Raw genomic sequence first — 11,701 nt, 5'->3', positions numbered from 1 at the left:
TTCATTATCCTTTTTATCAATCTTCTCACAATTTATAGTTAAAAAAAACTTATTATTCTCTTTTTGAGGTTGCTGAGTATCAAGATGTTTGGCATATTGTATGTAAATAACGAGGTATTGGTGATCTCGTTAGATGTTATCCTTACTCGTCTTACTAAATACACACTGCATGTATAATAATAGGTTAAAAGTTTTACATTGGTGTATTGTGTTATAGTATTAGTGAAGGCAACATTATACTATTGCAACAACAAGTGAAACAGCTCATAATCGTGTTGACTCAACCTTTTGGAGGCTGGACGTTTTGTAGCACTAGCTAGTTCCTGGGAAGGGAAGGGAAGGGAAGGGTGGAAGCTAGGCCGAGAAGAAACCAACGGTTGAGTGACTCAACTTGAGTCCTGTAGAAAGAGAGGAACGCCAACGGAGACAGTGTGAGCAGGTGGAACTAAGCAATCGAAGCTTGGAAGCTGTCAAATTGACTTACCTGACAGCGATCCCTCATCGACCACTGAAGGAAAGAAACGTCCATATGTATATATTGCGCGGCCATTAGTATCCGAGTAATGGCCGATTTTAAATTAATAAATAAATCGTACAGAAACTCCCCATCACTGCGAAAAAATGCGATGGTTGTTGTTGAGAGAAAGAAACGGAAACGAAAACGAAAACACGTTGAGCATCTTTCGCACCGACAGATTACGCTCCAGCTGCGCCCGGGAAGAGCTCAAGTTGACCTCCAGCAAGCTCGCACCGGTCGAGGCTGCCAATCGTCATCACCGATGTTTAGGGAACTTGATACCTAAGGCCTTGTTTAGATCACCTCCAAATTCTAAGTTTTTTCATTTTCTCTATTATATCAATTTTTGGACGCATGCATGGAGCATTAAATGTAGGTAAAAAAAATAACTAATTACACAGTTTGGTTGTAAATCACGAGACGAATCTTTTGAGCCTAGTTAATCCATGATTAGACAAAATTTGTCAAATACAAACAAAACGTGCTACAGTGTCCAGATTGCAAAAATTTGCAATCCAAACAAGGCCTAAGATTTATGCCGGTCAGTCTATATATTTTACCCGGCAGATTTAACCAGTTGCTGCTAGTGTGCTGCAGAAGCATTTCGTTTTCTCAATGGCCCTTTTTTCTTGTCTTATAATCCGTATTTTTCAGTTTATTTTTTAACTGAATCAGTATTTTTCTCTAACGACAAATCAGCTAGAATAATATTTTAATTTATTTTTTTAAGCTAAACGAATGGGGCAATATATAGGAGTAAATAAAATCATGGGAAACGATCGGGTTTGATTACGAGTAATTGCCGTGCATGCCTCGTCCGGTCGTCCCTCTGCCCACAGCTGTTACGCAGTGCAGGTGCCTAGTGGCCACCCATGCATACAAGATGGTCCATGCTTGATGCCTCCTGTGATTCTGTGAAGAAGTGACGCCTACATGGCTACATGACTGCACGTCTATGTCTATTCTACATTTCTACTGGTGGTTGTGGCACACAAATACGGGAAAAGAACAAATAAAAAAGAATGGAACAGATATTTTCATCTCGTTTTAGAAAAATAGCACTTGCGAGATACTACTGCTAATTGCAGGTAGAGGTAGGGTTGATGGGTGCAGACTACCGCTAGCACCCAGATCTGGCCGCTCCTCGCACCGGCGGGCTAGCCACGTGCTCACGGCTTAAAATACAGCGCCGTTTGGCTTATTTTTATTGCCGCTAATGGCACCCCAAGGCACGCCAGTTGCTGCATTCTGCCTCTTTCTGCCTTGTGCCGGCTCTATAAGTTCGGTGCTGATTAAATCCAGGGCGTTAAAGTTTAGATACAGTTACATTGGGTATCACATGGGGTGTTACATTAGAGTGTTCGGACAATAATAATAAAATAATTTACGCAAGTCCTCAGTAATCCGTAAGATAAATTTATTAAGCCTAATTAATCCATTATTAGCATATGTTACTGGAGCAACACGTTATCAAATCATGAACTAATTAGGCTTAAAAAATTTGTCTCGCAAAGTAGTTGTAATCTGTGCAATTAGTTATTTTTTAATCTATATTTAAATTTTCATATATGTGTCCAAACTTACTTTGTGATAGAGATTAAACTTTAGGGAAAGAAGCCTTCATCGTGAATGAAAACATTCAAATGGCTAGGCTAGTCTATCCGGTTAATATAAATATATAAATGTGGTCTCTACCCTAATACCTGCAGGCTGCAGGTAGTGGATGAGCTCCCGCGGGTCCCGGCAATGTTGAGCAGAGCAGATCTGTGCTAGGGACTTGGGTTGGGTCCCTTGTTTTCACTTTTCAGTGAACTTTTTAGTTCTTTTGGGGAGGGCCGAGGGGGAAAAACAAAGCTGTGGATCAATCAAACGGAGTGCTTTTAGCAATGACATGGACTGAATTCAATATGCCTCCTTGTCTGAGGGGAGGCCGGCCGTTTGGTTCGGTGGTGGTGGTTTTGGTGGCCTCGGGTTGGTACCTGGTCTTGCCACCACCACCAACTGATGACTGACGAAGTCACGAGCGACGAGGAGAAGCAGCCAAGCAGGGGTAGTAGAGCTGAAGATAGGCAAAGAATTATGGTATCTGTTCATCAAAAAGACACTTTGATTGTCTCCTGCTTCATACTACAACACTAGATTATTTTGTAATCGCAGCTAGTATATTACCCAAACAGCTCCACGATCGATCGATCGATCGAGCCCTACCAAACCTCCTCATCCCTCGATTTTTCTCGTGTGGACCCAGAGCAATATCCAAACGGCTGGGTTATCTTGATCGCCAGATTGACGGGCGACGGCTGTGGGGATCAGGCTCGCTCGCGTCTCCCAGCGCCGGACTGGCCGTGTCCAGGCTTTGGTTGGTTGTGCCTCGCTGCTGGTGTTTGGTGACAAAACAACGAGGCCAGAGTGCACCACAAGCCTGTGCACTGTAGCATGGCATTGGCTTATGGTTTTGTTCATATTTTTTAAGCTAGGCTTAGGTCTTTGCACATCAAGCGATTGCCCCCTGTGTGCTTGTCAATTATGCCATTGCCCAAACAAAGATGCCTGTCCTCCATGTGCCTTGGGCAGCTCCAAGCCTGCCTGACTCACAACTCTCGATCCGGCAAAAAATGTTAGCACCGGATTTGCGAGGGAGTCGGAGGACTGGACCATTTGGGCAGATAGCGACTCTTCAGTTCTGCCACAACCATAGAATGGGGCATTTGGTATATTTCGAGTTCGGAAAGCAATAAGAGAAATTGGTACAACGGTTCGTCGCCGTCAGGCAGCTAGGGCGTAGGCCTCTTTCCCAACGCCGCAAATTGGGGTCGAACTCTGTCTAATGTAAGCTTACAGTACACTAAAGAGGGTCTGAGCTTCTATATAAATCTTTATTGACCCCCTAAGGCGTCAGAAGGCATGTTGTACCGAATATTTTTCTACCTTAATACTAAGACGCGCAAACCTTTTGTATGATCGAGAAAAAAAAGTTAAAATTGAAATTGTGCAGGATGAAAGCACAATCTGCCATATGGTGTATTCAGCTTCAGAATTTGGATAAAATACTACATGGAGGTCAAGACATTTGCAACTGTGGCGACATCATCAATTCGGACATGGATTCTGAGATGCATCCAATTTCTTGGAATGCAATAATCATGATACAACAGTGGGAGTTCAGAAGGGAACAGAATACCGAAAAGGCAGCATGGACCACTAACAACGAAGGTAATATTGTTAAAGTTATAAATGGTGTAGAAACGCATGTGACCTGGACAGTATTCTTTGCTGCAACAATCATCCAATCAAACTGCCCAGCATATGAACAATTGGATCTTCTGAGCCCAAGTTTGTAGAAGACATGGTTCTATGTGCGCCACAAAACGCCCTTGTTTCTGTTTCTTTAGCAAAAACTAGTTTACGATCGTGGATTATTACTGCTGGCTAGTTTGGTGTAAGAGAAATATACTGTTCTGGCTAAAAATTTACGATCATTTATGACCAAGCGAACAGGTCGCTGGTATTAGCAGATTCTCTTCCCCACATGCCAACGCTTTCAAGTGTTGGTGGCACCAAATTTGCTTCCAAAAAAGGCCAGATCATGCCCAGCGTGTAACAAAAAATATCATTGGCCACTGGTTGTACCAGGACTGTCGGTGCCATGCGATGTGCTGGCGTTACATCTGACGAGCATCTCCATCATACAGCCCAAGATACAGGGTAAACAATACCTCCTGTACACTCATCTAATAATGTCGGCAGTGTGACAGTGGCCTCTACTATCCACTGTTTTTTTCTCTTTTTTGCAAGAGACTTTTTTCAAATGTAAATTTGTCACTGAACAGTGCAGTGACAAACAAAAGCTACATATATGCCCTAAAAACAATCGTGGTATCGGCAGTAGTCTACTGCAGGACGCCAAGACCTCAGGTCCCCCAAACGAGCTTGCTAAACTAAAATGTCAGCATCAGGCAATTCCAGCACCTTGTGTGTTCCTTTTGATCTGGTTCCTGGTCTGAAGTGATTTCCTTCGATGTACCTGCAGCAAGGGCATATATGTACTTCAATAAATGTAAAGTAGAAGTAAAATGAAAATCTTTCTGAAAATAATATATAATTGAGATTCTGAAGCCAACTTACAGCTCCTTCAGAAATGGATGCCTGTATAACCCTTCGGGTATCCTCCCAATGAAGTTGTTATTGTCCAAGTACCTGCCACAAAACATTGTAATATAAGAACATCAGAGCCAAAAGAACACTAAATGACCCTTCCTCCCATATAGAATTCAGACAAGGTTTAAGCACTGAGACTCACAAATAGATCAGCCTTGGAATGTGAACTAGCTTGGGCGATATTGATCCGATCATCTTATTATTGGACAAGTGCCTGAAGAAGGTATAAGGATGATCAGACGATCCAGTATTCCTTATTTTTCAAGGGAAAAATATGATGACAGGTCTTAATGCAATAAAATCTTCGGCTTCAGAGAAGACTTACAAAATCTCAAGGTTTGTCAAATTTGCAATCTGATCTGGCAGCACACCAGTCAATTCATTGCTGTTAAGGTATCTGACAGACAAAACTCAGCAATCAGCAAAGACAGCACTCACCATTCACGAGAGAAGGATGAATTTGGTAGCATGTTATATTTTCACATACAGATTTCTCAGGGAAGGGAAGCCATTCCCATTGCCGATAAAATCCCTGAGAGTACCTGTCAGGTGGTTGTTGCCAACGTCACTGCAAAAGGAGAATTTATTATTTGCCACAAGTCCACGGCATCTCACAAACCAGGATGGTTATAATTGAGGTAGTAAATATGACTTGGTTTTCGTTCTAAAGGTGAACAAGAAATAGAAGGAATAAAGTAGGATGTTTACAGGTGACGTAGGTTCTTTAGAGTTCCAAGTTCAGGGGGAATTCGCCCAGTGAAGCGGTTCTCATGAAGATACAGATAACGAAGTTCTGGCAGGTTTGCAAGCTCCACTGGAATCTCGCCTTTGAAGTTATTGAAGCTCAAATACCTAAAAATTCCCAATAACACTTAGAGAAATCAAAAGTGAACATTTATCTATCCACATAACTAAGTACATTCTAAAAATGAACTTACAAGTGTGTCAGTTTCTTCAGTTCACCAATTTCAGGTGGAAGCACATCTTGAAGCTTATTCCACCTCAGGTTCCTAAGTTTACAAGAACACTTGCTTAGATGATGAGCAACTATACTCAAATTAGCCATGGACTCAAAGTGCAAGAAAGTAGCATTGGTGCAGCATTGATTCAAGGGTTATCATTATCCGAGGACATTGGAGTATTGCAGAGAATAAAGAGACTTATGTTCAATGTCGCAAGAACTGAAATGCTCTAAAGTGCAAACATCTTGACCTGAAAGCATATACTCAGTATGCACAAAGATAATCCATACTTACAATATCCTGAGATGTTTCAACCGTCCAATCTGCGGGGGAATTGGCCCTGTCAACTTGTTATTGTGGAGATCCCTATTAATTGGATAATTAAGTTACATACTGGTCATAGTCATAAAGTTGTTCTACTGCAGCCCTTCACAAGGTCATTCAATAATAAGACCGCCGTCAATTAGTGATATTTTTTTGACAGAAAATAAAAGTGCAACTCAGAGAAATAAACAAAACAGAAGCTGGCATAGTTAAGTTATTAAGTGATGATAGTTTAGGGGTAAATCTAGCTTTCCCTTGCGGCAAATGATCTCTCCAAACTCAGGGACATAGCGCAGCAGACATGGAACTTCAATGCTTCTTTTTACAATAAAGTATAAAGAGTAAAATGCACCGGAGGTCCTATTAACTTTCGTGGGGGTGTCATTTAGGTCCATCAACTTTGAAACTGTATTTTTGGGTCCATGAACTTTTAAAATGGTTCACTGCAGGTCCATACCCATTTATTTAACTTTAAATCCAAAGTACATTTGTAGAAAACCCCCTACCTTTCTTTATCTTCTACGCCCTGTCGCAGTCGCACGCGGTGCGCCGTGCCGACACCGCGAATCCCGCTGCCCGCCCGCCACCGCCGCCGCGCGGTGCTCCTACATGCTCTGCCTCTGCTATAAAACGCGTCACATCGCCACGATTATCCTCACGTCAAACTCCTGACCAACCCCTCCCGCCCGACCTGCGACGCGTCCCTCCCGCACCACGTCACGTACGCGGACGGCTCCGTGGCACGCGCGGCGCTGCTATGGCTCAACCCTGCCGGCTAGGGGCCCTCTTACGCCTTCGGCTTCTTCTGCACCAACCACCAGGCGCCGCCCTGCACCGAGTTCCTCCTCGGCGTGGCCGTCGTCTATTGCAACAGCGGCGGGCTCATGGCCTTCGTGGTGGCGGGCATCCCGCAGGTGGTATGGTCCGCCAACTGTGGCTAGCCCGTCGGGGAGGGCGCGTCCGCGGAGCTCACGGCCGCGGGCAACCTCGTGCTCCGCTCCGCCCCCGGTGGCGCCGTCGTGTGGTCCGCGGGCACCGCGGGGCGGTCCGTGGCCGCGATGGCCGTCGCCCGCGACGGCAACCTGGTGCTCCTCGACGCGCAGGAACGCCACGGTGTGGCAGTCGTTCGACCACCCCACTGACGCGCTGCTCGTCGAGCAGTCGCTGCACCAGGGTGCGCGCCTCGTCGCCAACTCCTCCGCCGCTGACTGGTCCGTGAGCCTGCTCTACCTGACCGTCGCCGACGACAGCCTCAGCGCCTACGTCGACGCCAAGCCGCCGCAACGGTACTACCACCTGGGATTCAACAAGACCACCGGCGCCTACGCGACGTACGCCAATGGCAGCCTCGCGGTGTTCGATCCACGGCGGCGCTTGCTGCTTCCACGCTGCTGGCAACCATCCAGCTCCCCGCCGTCGGGGCCAAGACGGTGCAGTACATGCGGCTGTAGCACGACGGGCACCTCCGGGTATACGAGTGGAATCCCACGGGGTGGGCGCCAGTGTTCGACGTCCTGCGCCTCTTCCCGGACGACTGCGCGTTCCCGACGGTGTGCGGCGCGTATGGCGTGTGCACGGACATGCAGTGCAGCTGCCCCGACGCGGCCAACTTCCGCGCAGTGGACTTCCGGAGGCCCAACCGCGGCTGCGTCCCGACGGCGCCGAGGATGAGCCATGGCGCAGCTCACGTCCGGCCGCAACGGCGACCGCGCCGAATGCAGGAACGTGGTGTGGTTCCCCATCCAGGGCATGGGCAACCGGATGCTCCGCAGTCGTCTCCACCTTCAACGGACAGCTACCTGCACATGCTCGTATTTGAGCAGGTCCGGCGGGTCCGCCGACGCGTACTGTCGGCTGCCGAACGCGCCCTGCAGGTGCGCGGGGAACGCCGCCCAGCGCTTGCTCTGTAGCCCGCGGAACCTGCCGCCGTCGCGGCCGCCGGAGGGCGGGTCGGGGTTCTTGACCTGCACGAGGAACGACGCCTCCGGCTCCACGTTCATCGCCTCCTACGGTTCCCTGGCGCTGCGGGTGGGGAGCTCCAGCTTGTACACGAGGTGGGTGAGCTGCAGCTCCCGCCGGTGGCTCCCTGCGCAGGAGCTGCCGTCGCCCACAGCCGCGCCGCCAGCGGCGGCTGCTGCGATAGGTCATTGACGTGGAGGAGACATAGGAGGAGAGGATCATTAGAGAGGAGACCGACGAGCTGATGCGCATCGGCAGCGTGAAGCGTGCGCTGCGCTCCAAGTCCTGGCCGCGCACTCGCACGGTTCCCGCGCCGCACTCCACAGGGCACTCGCTCGCAGTCGCAGCGTTTGCCACCACCGGCACCGGCACCGGCGCCGACACCGAGAGGTTCACGCTGCGTCTGCCCGACCACGTGCTCCAGGACCAGCGCACCACAAGCCTAGTCGCGTTCCACTCCAGCCGCGGCGGCAGCACGCGTCGTGGCGTCAGCGTTAGGACTGGGGCCGGCGGCAGCGAATTTGCGGGTTGTGTTTTTTCGGGTGCGTTGAGCAGGAAGGGTGAGCGCGTAGAAGATAAAGAAAGGTAGGGGGGATTTATGCAAATGTACTTTGGATTTAAGGTTAAATAAATTGGTATGCACCTGCAGTGAATCATTTTAAAAGTTCATGGACCCAAAAATACAGTTTCAAAGTTGATGGACCTAAATGACATCCCCACGAAAGTTAATGGACCTCCGGTGCATTTTACTCAAGTATAAATCTATCAGATACCTTCCTGTGTGGTCTTAGTATCTTACCACTGAATGGTTATCTTAAAACCAACAGACACTTAACAACAGGTATATGAAGAACATGAACCCAATCAGTTTATACCAAATATCATGAAACATAAACAACCATGTCCTCCTAGATGCTAATATCGAACATATTAATAAAACGGGACTGACAAGGAAAAGGTTCTTACAATCTTCTTAGATCCAACAGGTTAGTTACTGCTGTTGGGAAAGGACCAACTATTGATACAGCATAAACTTCCCTGAAATAAGATACACAATATGGCATTCAGGCATGTATGTGTAAAAATGATTGACGATGCATGAAGCTTCAGACAAGCAGTAAACATGATCTTGCAATTCATAGAGTTGAAATCCATAACCAGAACACTTGTATTGGTCATAGATGCTAAATTGCAAAGTATCTTATTTATTTCCAACCATGAAAAAAATATCCATGCAGTAGGAAAGTAGGTAATGCTGCCTTGTTCTAACAACAGTTTCCTTTTTCTTTTGGGTAGCTTTAACAAAAGCCATGACAAATGGCTGCAATATGGAGATATGTGTGTAGCCAAATAGTTTTTTGACAATATTTGCAAGGTCAGGAGCCGTTTCAATTTTCTAGGTGATAAAGGGCCTCCTATGTTGGAGCAAAAAAAAACGACCTTTGAGGCCTCAAGTCTTACACTTTTTTTATCTCAGGAAAGAAACTTTCCAACCATAAAATAGCTTCCAAATGCTCATGCATGCCAGGAGCCCAGAAGACAAGGTACAATCAAGAAAATGACAGAATGGTGCTTACAGTTCTGTCACAACTCTGTAATCCCCTTGCTGAGAACATGTCACACCAGACCAGGGGGGTAGATCACCATGCCCACAAGGATCATCGCCGACCCATGAGTATACAACTCTCCAGCCTAGTGAAGATTTGATCTCATTCAATGCTTTCACTGCATAAAAATAGACTGATTTTAGTTCCAGCGCTTAAGCACCGAGCACCTACTGAACAGTTTATAAACATTGCTAACTGTGAGCAATGCCTCCGAGCACAACTACTCTCCTCAGTCCTCGAGCAATCAGGAACCATAACACTCATCGGTGGCACTAGGAAATGACACACTATTTTTTTTGAACGAAAAAAATGGCACACTACATAGTGCATGTTTTTTTGTCTCGAAAGATCCGTTACCGGCTTTCATTGATAAGAGGAGAGCAATTTACAAGGCTGTGCAGGCGCAAGCCACGCCCACTTTTGTGCGCGGTTTCACGATTAAGTGAAGACCACGCCACCCCTACAGTACTAGAGATCGATTTACATGAATCTTACAACAACTAAAAGAGCATCATCTATGCTAACAGCCCATTTGGCGCAATTTGTGATGGCTGCGCCGGCATTTGTAGAATCATTTCCAGGCCCTTATTACATAGTGCATGTTAACTATCATGATTTTATGAGCATTACTTCAGTTACAACTCAATCACAAAGTCTCAACAGTCACCCCTTTGTATTGTTGGGCCCAAATTCTGCGGAGAGTATATGCTATTATATATACAAACTAAAATTACCACATATGAAACCAATTTACATCTTAATTGAGATACTAATAAATAGATCCCACAGTGTTGCGCCAGAGATTATGCAAGAACATTATATATCACGCGTCTTCAGAAATGCACAGCCGAGCCCGTGACTGCAAGGGAGGCCAATGCTACCCGTGCGGCCGTACCAGTAGAACAGACGCCCAATTCAGCGCCACTGAGCAGGGAAACGCATGGCTCCGGATGGAAGGTTGGGTTCAGATCTCCAATGACGCGCACAAAAGAATCGATCTTTCATCTAAAACGCCGACTCGCAGTAAGCAGCCAGGAGTTCGCGGACGGGATCGAGGGTGTGGGAGAAGGAACAGTCACGTACCGTCTCTCTTCACCGTCTTGCCGAGCGCCGGGCCAGCCAGGAGGAAGAGGAGGAGCAGGTGGACAGATAAAGCGCGGGCGAACGACGCCGCGGCCATGGATGAGGGGGGACGGTGCGCTAGTAGTGGCGCAGCGAGAGGCTGGGCACCATAAGAGACGAGAAGGGGAGTGCCGGAAGGGGAAGGTGGCGCCGCACCGGGATGGGGTAGTGGCGTAGTGGGACCGTGGGAGGCTCGGAGTGGCCGAGTGGGAGTCGGCGGGTAGGCACTCACGGTCACGGAGTCACCCTGTCAGTCTGTCACAGGGGCGCTCGGGGTCGCGGATTTCACTTGCGGCGTCGCCGGTGGGTTGGGCAGGTCCGGTACTCCGGTCGTTGCGTCGGGTCGGAGCGCACCGCGGCGCGGCCGTGCTCGCCGACCGGATCTCCGCCTTCTCCGGTACCAGCGACGTGGATTGCCGCCGAACGGCGCCGGACCGTGGCGGAAATTCACACGATCGCTTCGCACGAGGAAGCGTTCGATCTGCAGCTGATAGTTTAAAATTCACCGCAACGCGAACGCGGCATCTATAAAAGATAACCGGAATGAAAGTGCGGAGTAGCACTAGAGCAATTAGAAATGGGGACAGTATTATTGAATACGGTTCTGTGTAGTGATGGTGAACGTAGGACATACGTATAGTCACCGTTTTTTTTTCGAAATTACGTATAATTACGTTGGAGTACAATCTCGTTTGAGGGGCAGAAAATGAATAGCTACGGTAAATTTAGGAGGTCAGGGGAAAAGGCAAAAAGTATTTTGACCTTCCTCAACTATAACTATTTACAAAGTTTGATTTTCCTTCCCTTATATAAAAATGTTTTTTAATTACACAGTACAATGCAGACGCCTACAACACGCACGTATACTCACTGTCGGGTATAGATATTAGAGATACCCAAAGCAAGAAAGTTAGCACCCACGCTGACTTTCCCGGATAGCTCGAGACGTATTAAAAGGTCTCGTCCAACCTCAAGGCCGCGGGCTCCGTCTCGCCCGACCCAAGGACGCGGGTTCCGTCTCGTCCAAGGCCGTGGGCTCCGTCTTGCCCGAC

The 11,701-nt window shown here is 47.6% G+C and overlaps 1 protein-coding gene and 1 pseudogene across 1 annotated transcript; one reads left to right on the top strand and one right to left on the bottom strand.

Annotated features, from left to right (window-relative positions):
- Positions 1-4,088: 4,088 nt before the first annotated feature.
- Positions 4,089-11,086, bottom strand: LOC136504285 (probable leucine-rich repeat receptor-like protein kinase At1g35710). The gene is made up of 11 exons (XM_066499156.1): positions 10,611-11,086; positions 9,498-9,645; positions 8,887-8,958; positions 5,932-6,003; positions 5,614-5,685; positions 5,384-5,527; positions 5,163-5,243; positions 5,001-5,072; positions 4,818-4,889; positions 4,643-4,714; positions 4,089-4,541 (listed from the first exon to the last, which is right to left on the bottom strand). The coding sequence occupies exons 1-11, from the start codon at positions 10,705-10,707 to the stop codon at positions 4,451-4,453; spliced, it is 993 nt and encodes a 330-aa protein (XP_066355253.1). The 5' UTR covers positions 10,708-11,086; the 3' UTR covers positions 4,089-4,450.
- On the top strand, positions 6,633-7,886 carry LOC136510765 (epidermis-specific secreted glycoprotein EP1-like; annotated as a pseudogene).
- Positions 11,087-11,701: the final 615 nt, after the last annotated feature.

The sequence above is a fragment of the Miscanthus floridulus genome, chromosome 1, assembly GCF_019320115.1.
Source record: "Miscanthus floridulus cultivar M001 chromosome 1, ASM1932011v1, whole genome shotgun sequence".
Classification (NCBI taxonomy): Eukaryota; Viridiplantae; Streptophyta; class Magnoliopsida; order Poales; family Poaceae; genus Miscanthus; species Miscanthus floridulus.
The sequence above is the reverse complement of the archived record's forward strand: the minus strand, read 5'-3'. Positions and strand labels throughout refer to the sequence as shown.